Source organism: Phyllostomus hastatus, unplaced genomic scaffold (genome assembly GCF_019186645.2).
Source record: "Phyllostomus hastatus isolate PE091 unplaced genomic scaffold, TTU_PhHast_1.1 phas_contig_196, whole genome shotgun sequence".
Classification (NCBI taxonomy): Eukaryota; Metazoa; Chordata; class Mammalia; order Chiroptera; family Phyllostomidae; genus Phyllostomus; species Phyllostomus hastatus.
In genome coordinates this window covers 33,951,947-33,972,015 of record NW_025333709.1, presented here as the reverse complement: position 1 = coordinate 33,972,015, position 20,069 = coordinate 33,951,947, and the positions used below count along the sequence as shown (strand labels likewise).

Sequence of the window (20,069 nt, the reverse complement as noted above, 5' to 3'; positions counted from 1 at the left end):
CAGCAGGAAAAAAAAGGGGGGGAGAAACAAAACCCAGAAAAATTAATTAGGAAAACCATGGTAAATTAAGTATGAATTCCATAATTTAAATGTTGTTATCACTTACCCTGGCATGTTTCACGTGTAGGCTTCTCAAAAACTTCTTCTTGATCAAATCCTTTTTTAGACTCCTGTTCTTTGTATGATCGATAGAAAACAGACCTAAAAAACACATGGTTCTGAAGGCAACTTCTATTTTCCTCTAGTAAAAGGACTTAGAACATACCAATAATTTTTACTTGCTTGGTATTTGGGAAATAATTTAAATCATGAATTTAGGGTAAGAGTTAACTGTGTTAAGGGTCATAATTAAGTCCTAAGTGGTATTACGTGGGCCACACATGCAGCATTTGGCCCATAACTTTAACACAGCTGGAATTATATGTGAGAACAGGAAGGACCTAATGTCACTGAGTCCACCCTCCTACCCAAAACGGGCATCCTCCCATTGCTACCCCAGAGCTACCCCTATGTCCTAGTGCTAGCCTCTGAACTACACCAAAAAAAAATCCATCCTCTTCTAATTTTCCAGTTTTTTAACCAGTCAGCATATGCCCAAGATTTGAAACTGTTTTAATAAATAGCATAACAGAAAAGAAAACTGAAAAGAAAACACATTATAATTTTACCGGTCATATATGGGTCTTACGATTACAGGGTTATTTTTATTTCTTACATGTTTCTCTATTATCTAAACACAAACACACATTTGCTTACAAAAAAGGTGGTGGTGGGGCTCAAAATATTAGCATCTGAAAATCCTGAGATACAGGAAGCAGTGTCTTCAGCAGTTCAAGGCCATCAACCAGGCCTTCTGCTTTCTGGAGTAAGGGAATGGTTTCACCACACTAAGCTCTACACAGGCACCCACAGCAGCATGTGCCTGCCAGACAGCCACAAGCTTCGTGAATGGAGGTAAAGGATTAAGTATCTTAACGGAAAAATTTCTCTGTTACCAGATCAGAATTTCTCCCAGTCAGACCTTCAAGACCACCAAAAAGTTTGACATATAAATCAAACCTATTTTTAGAGAGTTTTTCTGATTAACACATTAATATTTCCATCATTTCTGTATTCAACAACTTTTATAAAGTGCTGACCTGAAAAAGCCTCGATCTACAGCTGAACGATTCATGATGACAGAGTCCTCTTGATTGTATCCGGTATATGATGCAATGGCCACAATTGAGTTGATACCTGTGGTGCATGGAAGAGCATACATTAAAGCATCACGTGGGAAACAAAGACAAATTGCCCCTTTCTTTCACATCAATTTTATTTCACTGTATCTGCCACAGCTTTTTTCACCACGGCAACTGTCAACATCTACTCCTCCTGGAATAGCAGTCTGTGAGGCAACTACTCCAAACGGCTTAACATTTAATACAAGCAAATCCTAAGAGCAGTCATTCCCAATGTATTCTTTCTTGGGACTAGTGATTATATATGCAGGCTACCTCAGATTTGTAAAGCACCTCCCCAAGCCAAGTTTCATGAATCTCATAGTAACCCCGTGTCATAAACAAGACTGTACTATTATTATTCTCATTATCAGAAAGAGCTAATTAAGTAATTTATCCATGATCCCAAAGTTAAAAAGCAATGGGCTGATTTCTCAGGTCAGAACCTGGTACTACCTCTTCCCAGCCCTGCTGTGTTCCCAGATCCTCTTCCTATGCCACCAAAAAAGTGGTATTATTTCTTCACCACCACAATTTTACTCCCAGTTGCTCCAGACCTCCCCAGCTGCCGAAACTACTTTTGATGAGACTGTAAAAAAAAAATACCAAGTATTCAAGAGAAAAGTCGAAAACACACTACATTACAATATAAGAAATGACTTTTGAATGCAAGTATGGTTTCAATGAACATAATCCACATATTTGTGAATCATCAGATTTTTCCAAAAATTAAAATCTGTTATACTCTAAATGTACAGTTAACAAAATACCTTGATTTAAAATATTTCAAATGTGGAACAATAACTATGACTACAGAATATAAAGGAACCAAAATCTGGATTACTGAATGTTCTGGCTATCTGAATTCTGAACAAATCTTTTATATCTGCTTCCTTAAAGCAAAATTCAATTTTCAAAACACAACCCACCCTTCATAAAGACACACCCTTCATTTACTCCTTTGTGAATTCAAAGGAATTCACACAGGAATATAACAGTTTTAACAAGGGGAGTGTAGGTAGAGGGTGGCCGTGCTGCTGGCCTGGGACACTTAGGCACACTGCTCCAAGTCCCACTCACCCCCACCCAAAGGACAAGCAGATTTGGAGAAAGGGTGCACACGAAGGGCAGCCCCTGCTCCCTAACAACTGCATTTGCCCCTTGAAAGCTCTGCTGTGCCGCAGGAAGCTTTCTGCCAGCTGTTTTAAACACACTGGCCCAAGGCAGCTGATTCCAGAGTCTGTTTTTAACCTGAATTCATTCCTAACATTTAAAAAAGAAATTTCACACAAAAGCTTAGGTTTCAAACTTTTCTTGAAAAATATATCTGACATCACTGGGTCTGCACATACACATCACAACCACAGCTCAAGCTAAATCAGGCCAAACTCAAGAGACAGGCAAACCTCTCTCCACTTACCAACTACTCACCAGCCCAGCCTAGTCCTGCAAGAATCTGAGATAGCGGGCCCCTTTAAAACATAGCACGAAATGCTTGTGCTAACTATAAATGTGACTGCTCTCTAGGGATGAAGGATCATAGAAAGAAGGCACTTGTTTTTCTGAGCACCTGCATGCGTTGGAGTATTTACCCTGAGAGTGGAAAAAGCTAGAATGCTCTGCTTAGGGAAGGAGAGTGTGAAATTCTCCAAGGGCAGGACAGCATGAGGGAAGCTGAGCCCTTCCTGGGAAGGGCCAGAGATAAAGCCCCCAGTAGCAAGCAGTCAAGAAGAGATCAGGAAAGTCAGAGTCACTTCTCAGGTGTGCAATAAAAACTCCTCTTGAAATCAAAATGATTTCCTCTAAGAACTCTTTAGTAACACCCACATTGGTCATCATCCTTTTGTGTGCATTCTTTGGGAGAGCTAGAAGAATTTTAAGTTTCACACAGCCAAGCAGCATAATGCAGGATTTTGAAGGCAGAGAGACCTGAAAAGAACTGAGAATTTGCAGAAACCTCAGGGTCTTGGGAGATGTGATGTGATCCTAGGACGTAAGTGACATTTGTGATACATGGACTGGGAAGAGCTCCTAGCATGTCCTCACCTTTCCATGGAGCACTGCTATGGCCCCACTCTTCTCCAGGTATGCAGCCCACAGGTGCTCAACTTGTCTTGGCCCTTGTGCGGCAATCCCTGGATCGCCCACGTACGTCACATCCACTAATGCCCAGGAGGCAACCTCCTCCATCCTACAACCTTACCCACAGTATTTTGGCAGGTATGAGAGGTCAGCTGAATTTAGCTGAAAACAGTACACTTCTGAATTGTTTCTTTAATTGTTTCCTTAGCTTAATAGTCCAAAATCAGGAAGCAACGTGGTGAAAAGAACACAAGAAAGGGAAAGGCGGTGGGTGGGGGGGTGGAGGTCAAGGCCTGTATCTGGTCAAAAAGGCAAACATACACAAGAGTTTAAATTCTGGATTTATCTATTTAAGTTATGTAGCTTTAGGCAAATAACCCTTCTGACCCTATCTCCACATGTGTAAAACAGAGATGGTATAACCCCACCACTGTTACTGATATTTATTCCTCCCTTACTGAGAGGCACTAAACCATGACTTTTAAGTGGATTTAACCATTTAATCATCACAAAGGTACTATTATCATTCTCATTTTGCAGGTGAAGAAACACCACAAAGCTTTTATGAGGTTTAGAAATGGTGTGTAAAGCACCTTGGACAGTGTTTCACATACAATGAATGCTCGATAAATAGTAATAACTTTGTTAAAAATGTCTGCCAGTTCAAGAACTACATACATGTGCAATCACGTCAGCCCGGCTCAAAGCCTTCCTGCCACTTTGTCCTCACCCACTTTAAGCCTCGGCTCAGCACTGAGGAGGCTCAAAGCCCAGACCCACTTTAAGTCAAGGTGAACTTTTGTCACAAGGACCTTTGCTCCCAGAAAGATGTCAAACAAGGTAACAGTACTCCACAGAAACAGGAATGATACTAATCAGAATGACTTTCCTTAAGATAGCCTAATTAGCCCACTGCGCTCAGTCAGCACTCGGAAGTTAGCCAATGTGGCTGGTGTGTTACGCAGGGCTCAGGGCCAGTAATTCATCCAGGATGGCCAGGAGATTGGTTCCAGCAACAGACTGAGCAAAGCAAATATACTAAGAACAACGGGGTCCAGGCTTCTCACTGTGAGAGATTGCAGTTCTAAAATAAACACTGTGGTGTGAACTCACGATTCTTTCCTATACAGAGATAGAAAATTAGATAAGAGGGTGTGTTTGGATATACACATATATATTTTTCTTAGCGCTGTCAACTGAGAGAAACTAGAAGACATTCTAATAGCATGGAGCATACCTAGTAACTTGCCTGAACTCTCCAAAAGTGTCAAAGTCATGAGAGACAAGGAAAGACTAAGGAACTGTTCCAGATTAAGACTCAATGAGACATGCAACCAAATGCAATGCACAGTCCTAAGTTAGATCCTGGACCCAACAAGACACTTTGAGGACAACTGGCAAAATCTGAACCAGGGACTACTGACTAGATGGGTACCAATGTTAACCTCCTGATTTTGATGACTGTAGTATGGAGCTGTGCTTGTTTTGGGGGAACATACGCTGAGGAACTAAAGAGTGATGCAGCTTCATGTCTGCAACTTATTCTCAAATGGTTCAGAGAGAGAGAGAGAAGGGAAAAATGAGGCAAATGTAGCAAAATAGAAACTAGGATATCTGGATGAAGAGTACACAGGAGTTATTTGTACTAGTCTTACAACTTTTCTTTAAGTTTGAAATTATCTCAAAGTTTCTAAAATAGGTAACATGATTAAGACATGAAACCGTAACAGAACTGCAAGGCCCGCAGACCCCACCACCAAGCTCTCACCACTTCCCATCAGCACCAGAGGACATTTTACTTCAAACCCAATCCTTCAGTTATCTTTATTTTCTTCTCTAGCTATAAAGAAACCAGTATCTATATGCTGAAGAACACACAGCACTGTAAGCATAGCCCAAAGATATGAGCATACTGTTGAAAACTTAACAGATTTTGTTTTTCTAGACAAGAGTAACCCCTTGTGGAGGACTTTAAAAATAAATCATTCTAACCTGTGAGAATCTGCTATCCAAATGTTAAGTCCCTTATTATAGCTAACAATTTAAAGCCTCTACTTACAAAGCACACTTTACTAAATAAATAATGTTACCCACAGTAAAAGCCAAAATACATTAATGATACAAGAAAACAACTGTAGCAAAGAACATGCTGTCTCCTTTTATATTCGACATTCTCATACCCTTAGACTACTCTGCACCCTTCTGCCTACTGTCCAGTCTCCTTGAGAATCTCCTCCTACCAACTCCTGATTCTCCTCATCAACTATGTCCCAAATCCCCTCTCCTGATTTCTTGTCCTGGTGCCTAAAGTTCTGTCTATCTCTGGCTATAGTCTAGATCTGAACTTAACCTCAGCAATTTTATAGTCATCTATAGCTACCATTAATATATCAGAAACTTCAGAGCTCTAGATTTGACTTTCTTTCAAACCATACTTGTAACTCACTATTGGAAAATAATTTCTTAGATGTTCTGGCAGCAACTCAAAATCAACAGGTCAAAAACAGAATTTATCTTACCTCCAAAACCTCTTCCTTCTTCCAATGTGCTCCCAATCTTATTAATAGTACCTCTCTCTCCCTGATCACCCAAGCCAGGCACACCACAAATATTTCCAATTCCTTTCTTCCCTCTCTTCAGCGTTCCACGTCCAATCAGTCATCAAGTCCTATCAAGTGTATTCTAACACATACCTCCCCTTTACTCTTTTTCAATTTTCTCAGACCTTACCACATCTCACTTACACCAATGCAAAAACCTCTAAATTATCTCTGTGCTAATATTGTATCTGACTCCAATTTATTCCTCAGACAACTACCACAAGAATATTCCTAAAATAAATTTCTAATTCTATTATTTTCCTGCTCAAAAGGACTAAATGGGTCTTCATTCTCAAAATGAAATTCAAGCTGCTCTCCTCCACACAAGGAGATGAAGTTTTACTCACATGCATTTATACTCCAGTCATCAAACTGACATGACTATTGACCATTCTCGTATCTCGTGTGTTCCTAGATCTAGGCCCTGATGAAACTTTCTCTCAAACTCAAATACCCTTTCATCAATGTTAGTCTAAAATGCTGCTACCTCCCCCATGCAACTGGCTCTAGTCTCCCAACAAGAATCAATCATTTCCTTCACTCTGTGCTATCAAAGGACCGTGTGCCCCCATCATAACAGTTTTAACATGTCTACCTTTTTATTCAATTGTGTTCATGTTTCCCAGCACAGTATCAATTCCATGGAATAGAGACTGTCATATGCATTTTATTAACCTTCCCAAGAACCCAGAGAAGTGCCTTAAGCATGACAGATCTAAAAAAATGTAGAACAAAACTGAACATACCTGCTGGCAGCTCTCTAAACCGTAGATATTCCATAGACCGTGTGGTCACAAGTGGTTTTTGAGGATAATAAAGAACGTGAGCCAGTGTATCCATACGAACATGAAAGTTGGTGATATAAACCCCCATAGCCTGCTTACCCATAGCAGACTGGTATGTGTTTCTAGGGGACTAGGGACAGAAATTAAAAAGAAGAATCAATAAAAATTTAATTATTTCTAAAGGAATAGACTCTACAGGTTACTACATAAACCAAAATATGATTGGTAAAGTTTCTCTTTTTTTTCCCTCAGAGATAAGTGATAACCCTTTGGAATAATTAATTATGGCTCTTAACAGTGAAACTCAAGAATAAGCATGTTAAATTCTGATTCTATAGGAGCTCACAGCCTTTTCATAAAAAGGCTCCTCTTTAAAAACGACACACTAATCTCTAACTTCTATTCTACTTCCCCCAATTCCTCGCAAATGAGAAGTTACGAATGGCTACCAACCTGGTTATGATCAGGAAATGGAATAATTGATGCACAGACACCAAGAATCATCGACGGGTGAATCTCACAATGTGTGTACGTGGAACAATAAGCTACTTCTTTCTCCTGCAAGTCATCTGGAGTCATTGCAAGCATCACTGTTTCTTCTTCTAGAGTATCAATGTATTCTACTACTCCACTGGCCACGAGATCCTGCCAACTAAAAAAGAATTCTTAGTTTCCTTATTTTCTGAACTCTTTTAACGAGACATTTTACCTAATCGAGAGTATTCCTATACATATATTTACTCATATACAGTTACAAAATAAGCACATTACTGTTAACAGTGGAAAAAATGCAAGTTACTAGACATTATTATTAGTTTTGTTTTGTTCTAAAGAAAGGAATATATTTGTGGGGGTAAGGAGTAAGTATATAATACACAGATTAAGGTCTGGAGGAATACATACCCAATGGTTACAGTACTTACTTTTGAAGAGGAGAGTATGAATCAGGGGCTTTTATTACACATACTGTCTGATTTTTTTTACAATAAAATTATACAAACTCATTATTACTAAAAATAAATTTTAAAGCAGGTCCATCTTTTTATTTATTTACATATTGTTCATACTATATGTTATTTGTAATATATGTTACTATTATTATTACTAGACTTTAACATGTCACAAAGACTTTTATGCTTAAACAAAACCTGTTAAGTCCCTTACTTGGTAACAAAAATTAAAATTAAAAAAAAAACAAGTGTGACTGCTAATGAGTACAGAGTTTCTTGTTGGGGCGATGAAAATGTTCTAGCATTAGATGGTGGAGGTGGTTACACAATCTTGTGAATATACTAAAAATCACTGAACTGTCTACATTAAAATCATTAACTTCATGGTATGTGAATTATAGCTCAATTCTTTCTCACTGCGTGTACTCACCTGTAGTTGTTGTATTCTCTCTCTTTCAGTTGATCAATGTGTCTCTTCTTCAACAGCAGCTTTTGTTTTTCCACAATCAGAAGTGGTCTACAAATACGACCTGCATCTGTATAGATCCGAATCTCCCTCTCTCGAATATCTCTGATCATAGAAACCTAGACATTAAAAAAAATCTTATGGACTTTTATTTTCTCTGTATCATCAAGGTTTAGCTAAAAATACAATAAAATTTCTAATGAATTTCTGGAACACCCAATTTTCAAACAAAATGGACAAATTTTAATTTATCATTGGTTAATATACTAAAAACCTAGGTATAAATTTAAATTTTATCAAGATTATCTAACCGTGGTAATTATAGAGCAGAACAGCAACATCCAGTAATAATGTCATGCAAGATAAAGCAAACTGAAAAACTATTTTTGGTATCACAAACACTAGTAAATGGCAATTTCTTACTTTGCCTCTTTGATGATCACATATACTTCACTCTGTAACCTTCTGACAACCTGCCCTATTATCACTCTGACTTGACAATACTTTCCCAGTAATAAGCCTGACTTCTCCCACTCACCTAATAGACAAACAGCTTATAGCCTAGCTGTCCAATATAGTAGTTGTTAACCACATCACTACTGAGCACCTAAAATGTGGCCAATGCAAACTGACATACACCGTAAGTATAAAGTACACACTGGATTTCAAAGACAGTACCACAAAAAAAAAGTTTTTCACAATATTTATTTTGATTGTATGTTAAAGTTGTAATATTTTAGATGCATCAGGTCAAATAAGATATATCATTAAAATTATTTTCTTTTGTTTTTTACTTTTTAAGATGGCAACTAGAAAAATTTTAATTGAATATGTAGCCCACACTATATTTCTCCCAGATAGTGCTAAAAAATATATTCCTAGAATATATCAAAAATATAAAAAATTTGCAATAAAAAGCATAATTATTAAAAGCACTGCAGAATCTGAAGTACCTATATATAAAAAAGTAAAAAAAACACAAGAATTTCAAGTTAATTGTCTAGATCTAATATATAATCTCGGAAGTCAGCTAGGAAATGAACTGCCAGTGAATTGGGAAATGAAAAAATAGGCTGCTATTTCTCTACAAAAATACTTTTAAAAAGTAAAATCACATCTGGATACTTTTATTATAAAAAAAAGACTACTGAGTCTATTTAAGAAAGGAAAAAATATGAATTACTCAGTTTAAAAACAGTAGTAAACCAGCCCTGACCAGTTGGGTTTCATCCAGCAAAGTGAAAGTTCTCCAGTTTGAATCCCAGTCAGGGCACATGCCTAGGTTGCTGGTTCAGTCCCCTGCTGGGGCACGTATTAGAGACACCAATCAACGGTTTTCTCTCATACTGATGTTTCTCTCCTTCTCTTTCTCCCTCTCTTCTCCTCTCTTTAAAATTAAATAAGTAAATCTTTAAAAAAAAATAGTAAGGCATAAAAGGTTTACCAGAAACAGTAAGTTCTCCAAAACTAAAGTGCCAAAGCCAGTAAGAAGAAAGCATTCCAAGTTCTTAGCCCACTTCCTATCCTTGAAAAACAGCATGAGAAGCAGTGTCTGTGAGCAAAAACCTGAGTGGCATTCTCAAGTCACAGAAAAGACACTGCTTTCAAATGCTTTGCCTTGAATCCTTAGAGAGTTCCTAGTAGAATACAGCTCTAGTAACTTAACAGAAGGACATAAATTGAGTTGTGCCTCTCAAAGGCCAAATAGTATCCTTATGTTCCAAAGGAAACAGGTGTTCTCTAGTATGTTTAGAGGACTATTGACAGGAAAGCCTAAAGAGCCCAATATACGACTCAAGTAAGATATGCGGAAAAGAGAACTTCTGATAATCAGAAATTATGAAGGAAAAGAAAAAGTACAGACTACTTCTGGAAAATAGACACAATTCCCCCACAGAAAGGCTCCCAACATCACTCTCCAACAGGAGATTAAACTGCCTGGTCCAAGGACACAGGTCCATTTATAATGTTCAACAAACATTCAGGGTCTACTGTATGTCAGCACCATGTTCAGTGCAGAAAATCCAGTCACAGTAAGACACGTTCCCTGTCTCTGAGGAGTTAACAATGTAGTGAGTGAGTCAGGCAAATGAATCAATAGTTACTATATGGTATAAGCATTCTGTCAGAAGTAGTTAAGTAAATATGCTATCTACAATAACAATAATCTAAATATGGGGGTCACTGAACAGTCTACAGACCAAATCTGCCCTTGCCTATCAAATGTTTTTATACATAAAGTTTTATTGGTTCACATACTGTCTATGGCTGCTTTTCACTACACCAGGGTTGAAAGCACAAGACACTGCATAGTGAACAAAGCCTGAAATATCTAATAGAAAGGCCCTTTATAGAAAATGCTTGCCATCCTGGTTGATGTGGCTCAACGGATTGAGCGCTGGCCTGCGAACCAAAGGGTCTCCAGTTTGATTCCCAGTCAGGGCACATGCCTAGGTTGAGGGCCAGGTCCCCACTAGGGGGTGCGTGAGAAGCAACCATGCAGTGATGTTTCCCTCCTTCTCTTTCACCCTCCCTTCCCCTCTAAAAATAAATAAATAAAATAAATGAAAAAATAAATCTTAAAAAAAAAAAAAGAAAGAAAATGATTGCCAACCTCTTATCTAAACCAAACTGGGAGGTTAGATAAGGTATCCTGAAGAAGATGAGTGTTAATATGCATTTTGCAGAATAAGTGAGATTTACCTGGAAAAAGTAATAAGCACACCCTTCTCCCTACTGCCTGTTTTTAAGGAGGTATTGGGCCACAGGGAGCAAAAATATTCCAGGTAAGGGAATGGGCCATGAAAAGGTAAAAAGACCTAAAACAGCATGAAGAATTTAGTTTTACTTTACCTCAGAGAATACAGAAAAGCTGAAGACGGCTCTCAGCAGAAAAACATGGCATTAACAGTTCTTACTCATAAAAAATACAGCCAATTTTGGTTCCTAGGTTTTTTCTTAGCCCTGCCTGCCCTCAAATGAAACAGCTCTTCCTGCCTTCAAGCTGTGAAAACACTGGGTCAAAAACTAGGCTGTCTGCCTGCTGGAGTAAGGTCTGGAGCAACCAAACTGTCTCTCTGCTCTGCTAGGTAGAAAGGAAGCCAGCTACTGGCTTAAGTGTATTACAGTTTCCCTCCCAATCCACTTTCACCTAGATAGACCCCAACAGTTTTGGAAGAATCAAAAGACTTAATACAGTACTAAAAGCAAAAGCCCTATCTTAGGAAGTAATAAAGCTTGTGTTATATTTTAGTAATTTGTTAAAAATCCAACCTTATCCCAAAGCATTTCAATATCCACCTAAATATTAGAATTAATTAGAGGTGTATCACACTTTGCGAATGAATCTCTGGATTCAGAAGGTTCAAAGACAATCATTTCCTTTTTAAAAGCATTGTTGTCAGCCCTGACCAGTGTGGCTCAGATGGCTGGGCACTGTCTGCAAAGCAAAATGTCAGAGGCTCCATTATGGGTCAGGGCACATGCTTGGGTTGCAGTTAGGTCCCAGATGGGACACGTTCAAGAGATTAACAGATAGATGTTTCTCTAATCAATATTTCTCTCCCTCTCTTTCTCCCCTCCTTCCCCTCTCTCTAAAAAAATAAAATAAAAGCATTGTTGTCAGCCTTAAAAAAAGATCCTCAAAAAAATTCCTTTTACTTTAAAATATAATTTAAGGTCTAAAATATAATTTAATAACTTAAATTACATATCAATTTTTAGGAGCATATATCTGAAGCATTAGGGCAAACAATATCTTATACTAATTGAATTTAGCTCAAAATATCACCTGCACTTTTGATAATTCAAGAAACCAGTTAAAGATGCCAATACAAAGATAATTTCCTCCCACCTTACGCCTTATTTAGAAATCCCACAGATCATGCCCTCTTAGTTAATTAAAGACTCTTACCTCAGACACAATGATGTCCATCTGACGCCGCAGTTTCCTCAGGGTGTTCATAAGCTGTTCAGGATCTTTATGTATGCCAACCCAGCAGCCATTAACAAAAATTTTGGTTGCACTAAAATACAAAACCAAAAGCAGTTTGCACTTAGTAACTCTACATTAAGCTATAACCAAAAATTAACAAAAGCTTTTTTTTTAATTGCATCTATACACACTCAGCAATAGCTGCAGGAGAAATTTCTTCTAAATTTTCCATACTCCATTCTTCTAAAAATTCCAGAATTGGAGAAGGTTGAGATCCAACTGAAATATAAGCCATCAGGGCTAAATTCTTCACAAGTCCTACAGCATGGCCCTTGGAATAATGAACGAAGTATTAGCCATACTGATTTAGCCTATCAAAATTCTCTTTCACAAACACTTTTCCTTCAATTGGATTTTAGGATTTACTCTTACTTTCAAAGAACAAAATTAAAAATAATATCATAGTTCTAAACCACACTACATAATTAAATAAAAACTCACTCTGAAAGTAATTATATCCTACGTAATTACTGGCAGACTTTTTGTTCCAAACATAAATTCTCACGCATTACCTCCGGGGTCTCAGCAGGACACACCATTCCCCACAGTGTATTATGCAACTGTCTTGGTTTGGCCAATTTGCCATCTCTACCAATAGGAGAATTCAAACGTCGCAGGTGAGAAAGAGTAGATGCAAAAGTCAGGCGGTTTAGCACCTAGAACACAATAACAAAGTTTTAAAGTTCAGGCATTTGTTACACTATCACATTTTTGGCAAATACTAGAATGAGGCAAAGTCATATTTTTACATATAACCCATTATGTGTCAAACTGACCCCATCCGGCCTTTCTCCATCCTTTCCCAGTATAATCTTGTTCACTTGCATAACTTCCATAATTTAACTGCCCCTCTGAACAGGGATGGCAAATATGTAATGTAAAGTTCTAATACACCACCACAAAACATAAATGTTTTCTTTATGGTGGGGATTTTTTATTTGTTTTGTTCTCTGTTGCATCCCGGTGCCTAGAACAATACTTGGCATACATCAGGCACTCAGTAAGCATTAAATAGTACCAACTCACATTCCTTTGACCATAACAGACATCACTAATCCATCCCAGTACTTCTTCCAGGTGAGATCTCTGAATCCAACAAGGACATTCAATACTTACAGGATATCCAGCAAGGCAATATTTACAAGGTAACATTTAGAGGAAATAGAGCAAGCAATACAAGCTCAATATAGCTAATAACAAATCACCACCTTTCCCAGCTCTACTAAAACTCTAACCTCCTTCCTCTTCCTAAGTCTCTCATCACAGTTAATGGCATCACCCTTCCCTTAATCTTCCAATCCAGAAATCTCAAAATAGTTTTTGCCTCTGACTTCCTCATATCACATATCAACAAACATATCTGATCAACTCTACTTTCAAATTTTCTCAGAAACTCAACCCCTCCATTCCCAATGGCACAGCAATACACCAACCCCTCACCTCTTACCTATACTACTATCATCACCTCGTAAGTTCCTGCAATGTCCCCTCCAGTCTACCCTCCTCAATTACCAGATTAAAACACAAGTATGTCACATCTCTCACCCATTTAAAAAATTTTAAAACAACTCCCCACCAACTACTGAGGAGCATACTTTTAAAACTCTTCTCCATGAAGTCCCAAACAACCTTCCCGTACCAGCCTCCTAAACTCCTGAACTCCATCAGCACTGCCAAACACCCTCTCACAGAGACACCTTTGACCATGCTGCTGCCACGGAATGGAACACATTTCCCCATGCTGCTCTGCCTGCTCTGTAAAAGCCATCTGACCCACCTCCAGGAAGATCTGTTCTCTTTGCTATACTCTATGGAGTTTTCCATCACTTAACTAGTCAATCACAAAATCTTACAAAACATACTTCCTAAATAGTTCTGAAATTTGACTCCACTCTCCGTCTCTACAAGACTGCTCTACTCCAAGCCCTAATTATTTCTCACTCAGCCTGTTGCAACAATCTTCCTCCCACCAACTTTACCCTTCTCAAATCTTTTCTTCACACTGCCAATTACTGTGAAACTACCTAAAAACAAAAATGACCACGTCTGCTCCCCTCTCCAACCCCGCCTTCCTAACCCTCCCACTTTGAAAGTCCTAGACTGCTCTAGCTCCTCCCACAAACACTAGTTACCTTCTCTCCATCCCTTTGTTCAGGATATCAAGAAATCTCCAATTTTCCTGTGAACCACTGGTTCTCCACTCCTCCCAGGCATGGACTATTTTCCAATTGCCCTTCAAGATTCAGCTCAGGTGTCACCTCCTGAAGAATGCCTTTCACCTTCTCGGCTGTGTTAAATGCTTTTTCCAGCATTCCCACAAAGCAGCTGTGCACATCTCTCCTTATATATCCTGTACCGTGTTATAACTATCTATTTGCATCTATCTGTGAGTACACATGGTAAGCTACTGGAGATGAGCAATGATGTTTTATTCATCTTTGCATCTCCAATGTGTGGCAGAGTCCCTGGCTCATCAAAAGTCCCAATAAGCAACCATTCACTGAACTGAACAGGCAACACGGCATTTATCATAATGCAGCTCATAGCCTCCAGAGCTGTACTCGGATGAATCTGCTTCCTCTAGTAGATGGTGAGCTCCTCGAGGGCTGGAACGGTATCCCACTCATGTTTGTGAATCCCACATCACAAACACTGCATATATTCAATAAATCCTTACTAAATTAAGTGGAACTAGAAATTTAACTTTGCTATCAGAAAGCCTCCCAGAATTTCTCAGAGCTTCTAGGTTTCCAGGAATTAAGCACCTGAAGTTGGTGTCTGAATGCCAAGTTAACCAGGTGGTACTGGTACAGGCAAATAGGCCAAGATCCAAAAAAAGAAAAAGCATAAAGTTAGACATTACATTACAGATTCTCAATCTTCAATGAAAACGAAATAGAAAAAAATTAAAACGCCTGATGAGACATTCCCCATCATTCCATCTGAGAGTAGGTACTGCTATCACTGTAAACACAGCCAGCAGACAGAGAAATCAGCATTAGAAGTTCTATATTTTGCAACAAAGTGGATTTATATTTTCAGTCAGCTTCTAATATGAAGCTTTTAAGACACAAAAATTTCACTAACATGGACTGTCTCACCTCCCAAATAGCTACGCTAATTTATTAACTATCTTGATGAAAGCCAAAACCTTAAGTCTCTCTTAGTAACAGTAATAGCTAATTCAAGAAAAATTACATTTTCATAATTCAAAACCCTCTAGTGCTTTTACACCTGACCAAGGGGGGTGGAATGCAAAATAATTAGCATTCAATGAATGAAAGAATCTATTAGTCCCATAGCATTTTCCTGTCAAGCCTGTAGTCATAGTCAACATCCCTACCTGAGATACTCCAGCTCTGGCTTGATGAGCTTTCTTTTGGTCACCCCAGTTTCCAGTAGCTAAAGAATATTTTAGGCCATCAGATATAATCCTTGTTTTAATTGCCAACTCCAAGTTAAAATCCTTTCCTCGATCAATAAACTTCTGTGCATAGATCCGCACTTCTTTAAGCAAATTCTTAAACATGCTGCCAAATAAAATGGTACTGTTTTACACAAGTAAAAGTCTACATCATGCATCCTCAATAAGAACAATACTGCCCACAAGGGGACAAAAAGTGGCTGGAGTAGAGAAAGAGAGGTGTTACTACTCTTTTTACGTATAAAGTACAGATGTACATAGAGTACATAAACATATATGGAGAGAGCAATTAGGGGCAAAAAATGTCAAAAGAGGTTATTTAGTGGGGTGATTAAAAAAAGTTAAAATTAACACTAATCTATAACACAATAAAAGAATATGTATAAAACACTGCTAATATTATATTTATTAAATTGCCTACATATTTTATTTTTAAAAATAATTTTTCTAATTTTAAAAATATGTTTACCATAAAAGGAAAATATAAAAACGTAACAAAAATAAAATAAAAATGATATACAACCCCAATACAGTGAGACAACCACTGCTAATATTTTGATAGAGTTCCCTCCACTTTTGTGTTTTTATAAACTGCAAAGGCAGGACTAATAAAAGTTCTAATATCAACTCTTAGAAAATCAAGGCAATAATTCAACTTTTCCAAATGCCTTGCAAAGCTATCAGAGAAATACAGAAAATGTAAACAAGGACCATAATAAATTGTTTTCACAAAGTTAAAATTCTCAGACATGAAACAAAACTAAATCTGAGCAAGTGGCAAAGAGAACACAGTTAACTTCATATGCACCCAGTATGGATGCCGAGATGGTTTAGTACCTCTACATGCAATGACCAACCTAAAATGAAATCTCTCTACTTGTAATAATGTCATTTTATAATTGTTTACCCTCTAAATAAGAATGCAAGTAGTGGTCCAGCAAGATCCAATCTTTTGTTTCCATAGTGATCTCTGTCATCTAATTCTCTTCTACCCAAAGCTGCTAGAAGCAACCTATGAACCATGTACCTTAAAAAAGAAAAAAAAGAAAACACATGGTTTTTAGCATTTTGAAAAGTTTACATATTAAAAATCATTTTTGACATTTTGAGCTTTAAGAAAAGCTTTATCTCAACTACACATTTTATAAAGAACTTAAAACAATGAAATTTAACATACCCCAAGAAATAAGCTTTTTTGGTCTCACAAAAATCGCTGACACCAACATGAGGGAGCATTTCCTTTTGTAAGACTTCCTTTGCATATTTAATTCTTTTCTCTTTGGTGACACCAGGTTTTGCCCCTCTTGAGCCAATGAAATTTAGTGCAACATTCTGTTCTTGGATGACAAAAGCTTCATCAAGAGAAGGTTTAACCTATCAGAGAATTTACATAAAAGTTATTTTAAAATTCATATTTTTACCTTAAAAATGAGTTAACTGTTAACTTATAATATGCTAACTATCCTGATAAACTTAATCAATTATGCAAATACTTTTAGAAAATCAAGGAATCAAAAAATCTTTGAAGATGAAGATACTTGAGGGATCTAGAGATCTCTAACAAAAACCACTGATCAGAACTTTCCAGAAAAATACAAATAATTCCATTATAAAAACAATAGTTTCTTTTTTTACATTTTAATAAATAATGGTAAAACGAAGTTTCCTAAAAATATTTATAATCAATTTAGAGAGGTTTAACAGTCATATTAAAATTTACTAACCTACGTACAAATAAATGTGCCAGATTGTTTTAAACCTTGGTTTAAGAGGTTTTTTATCCTGTAAATAAAACCACTCCCTCTTTTGTAAAGGAGAATATTTTAAAGGCACATTGCTAGGGAGACCTGCATTCCACACCTGCCACTAACTGTTGCAGCTATGGTGTCTCAGCAGCCATGTACTCAGTTTCCTCGTCCACAAAGAAGCTAAACAAAATCATGTCTAAATCCCATTTCAGTTCTAACACTGTAAAGTTCCAATTTTACAAAATAATGAATGTGAGAATGAGGGACAACATTTAGTAAATGCTGACCCCTGTAAATACACTTTAAGTCCTATCACAGCTACTGACATGCCCTTCCTGTCTTTGATTTCCTATGTCCATGTATCACTGATCCACAAGTTTACACATCCCAATTCCAATCACAGAACCAAAGGTCATAAACATGTCAGTCAACCAAAGTGAGGCTACGGTATGGTAAACAAAAGTAATCTTTTTAAAGGTAATTGTTGTTATGAAACTGTTCCTTAAGGTTAATATGGATTTGAAAAAAGGAGAATAACAATGTATTTTCAGGAAAAGAAAATAAAGCACTTTTACACAGTGAATGCTTAACTCACAGATGTAAAATTTGACTTAGGTTTGCCCTGGCTGGTGTAGCTCAGTGGATTGAGCGCGGGCTGTGAACCAAAGTGTCGCAGGTTCAATTCCCAGCCAGGGTACATGCCTGGGTTGCAGGTCATAACCCCCAGCAACCACACATTGATGTTTCTCTCTATCTCCCTCCCTTCCCTCTCTAAAAATAAATAAAATCTTTTTAAAAAAATTTGACTTAGGCTTCATAAGAGATATAGAAACAAACGGTAATTTTCAGAAAGGTAATATGCATATATATATATATATATATATATATATATATATATATATATATATACACACACACACACATAAAAAAGGCAAAAAGACAATCTACATAAAGCAAATCAGGTCTTTCACTTTACTAAGAAAATTCCAGTACTAACTGAACCCAGTTCAAATCATTTGGGATGCCTTTTGGATAAAAGATAACATGTATTACTTTTTTAAAAATAATTAAATACTAGCCTGGCTGGCGTAGCTCAGTGGATTGAGCGCGGGCTGGGAACCAAAGTGTCCCAGGTTCAATTCCCAGCCAGGGTACATTCCTGGGTTGCAGGCCATAACCCCCAGCAACCGCACATTGATGTTTCTCTCTCTCTCTCTCTATCTCCCTCCCTTCCCTCTCTAAAAATAAATAAATAAAATATTTTTTAAAAATGATAATTAAATACTTATTATTTTTAAGTATTAAAAAAAAGCATATGGCTAAAAGTGAAAGCTCAAACCAGTAAAATCTCACCAGAACCCATTTTACTCATGTAACCGTATCAATAAATATTCTAATAACTAAATGCATTCCCCCTTCTAACCTTGTGACCAATGCTTAGCCTGAACTTTACCTTATCTCTCTGTAGTCTTAAAGTCTCTGGACAATTCAGAACAATTTTAAGACTCAACTACTATTTATTGAGACAAGGATCATTAATAGAAAAGACTGATAAGGAAATGAGTATTTATCTGGACTCAAAGGACCTTCCCACAAAAAGTGTAACTTTATAGAAGAGGAACCTAAAGACACCACACTATACAGTTAACATTACAAATAAACAGACAAAATGACATCATGTGATTCCTGATGCAATGTCCTGGGAAGCACACAGTATTATTTCTGTATTTTTCCTGCCCCCAAATGCATAAATTTAATCACATCATGAAGAAATATCAGAAAACCCAAATTGAAGGAAATCATACAAAATAAATGGCCTATCCTCTCCAAAACTTTCAATGCTATTAAACACTGAGGGAAAAGAAGAGGGAAAGAGACAGAAAACAATATGCAGTTCATGATCCTGGACTGGATTCTCAACCACGAAACAGAAATACCATTAAGAACATTATCAGGACAACTGGCAAAAACCTGAGTAAGATCTGTGGGTTACCAGAGTTGTAGGTAAGTTACCGTATCTTTAGGACCATAAAATGCACCTAGGTTTTAGAGGAGGAAAATAGGAAAAAAAATTTTGAAGCAAAAAATGAGGTAAAATATTTAAAGACCTGTGACCCTACTCCACCACCACCCCCCCCAACAGTGAGCCAGGTATGCTACATTCAGACTGTAAAACACACCCCCATTCTCCTCCCAAATGTGGGGGAGGGAGTATGTCTTATAATTCGTTTTATAATCCATTTTATAATCCATTTTATAGTCCAAAAATACGGTAAATGTCCTGATTATGTAAGTGAATGTCCCGGTTCTTAGGCAATATACCCTGAAGTTTTTAGGAGTAAAGGGGCATGACCCCTGAAGTGCACTCTCTAATGTTCCAGAAAAAAGGTGCATATAAAGAGAATGCTAAAGCAAATGCGCCAAAGGTTACCACAGATGAATCTGAGTAAAGAGCATACAAGAGTTCTTCCAAACTTTCTGTAACTTTGAAATTACTTCAAAATAAAAAGTAAAAAAAAAGATATAAACTACTAATTTTCCCATTTTTCTAAATTATACCAGACTGGAATGCTTCTAAGATTTTCCTTACTACTGTTCTTTCCTGCAGCTGTCAATGAACCCTGGCGCATCTAGTTTTCACATCTATTTTATTGAGAATTACCAGGAAAGAACCCAAGGCTAAAGGCTTGCGCTACACAATAAATGGCATGAAATTTGTAACAAGTAAATTGCTCTTTAGAGCAGCTTTCTATTTGTTTTAAGATTAGCAACACTCAGTAACTTTGAACATATTGTAAAA

General features: G+C 37.3%; 1 protein-coding gene across 1 annotated transcript in view; it reads right to left on the bottom strand.

Annotated features, from left to right (window-relative positions):
* The window catches only part of POLR2B (RNA polymerase II subunit B), a 41,753-nt gene that overhangs the window by 7,095 nt on the left and 14,589 nt on the right, over nucleotides 1–20,069 (bottom strand). Inside the window, exons 8-18 of the mRNA XM_045834603.1 lie at nucleotides 16,699–16,895; nucleotides 16,429–16,548; nucleotides 15,441–15,627; nucleotides 12,610–12,753; nucleotides 12,229–12,368; nucleotides 12,017–12,128; nucleotides 8,068–8,222; nucleotides 7,141–7,339; nucleotides 6,649–6,817; nucleotides 1,140–1,236; nucleotides 107–201 (exon numbers count right to left, since the gene is read on the bottom strand). Coding sequence (XP_045690559.1) covers nucleotides 107–201; nucleotides 1,140–1,236; nucleotides 6,649–6,817; nucleotides 7,141–7,339; nucleotides 8,068–8,222; nucleotides 12,017–12,128; nucleotides 12,229–12,368; nucleotides 12,610–12,753; nucleotides 15,441–15,627; nucleotides 16,429–16,548; nucleotides 16,699–16,895 — 1,615 coding nt within the window. The remainder of the gene's footprint in view (nucleotides 1–106; nucleotides 202–1,139; nucleotides 1,237–6,648; nucleotides 6,818–7,140; nucleotides 7,340–8,067; nucleotides 8,223–12,016; nucleotides 12,129–12,228; nucleotides 12,369–12,609; nucleotides 12,754–15,440; nucleotides 15,628–16,428; nucleotides 16,549–16,698; nucleotides 16,896–20,069) is intronic.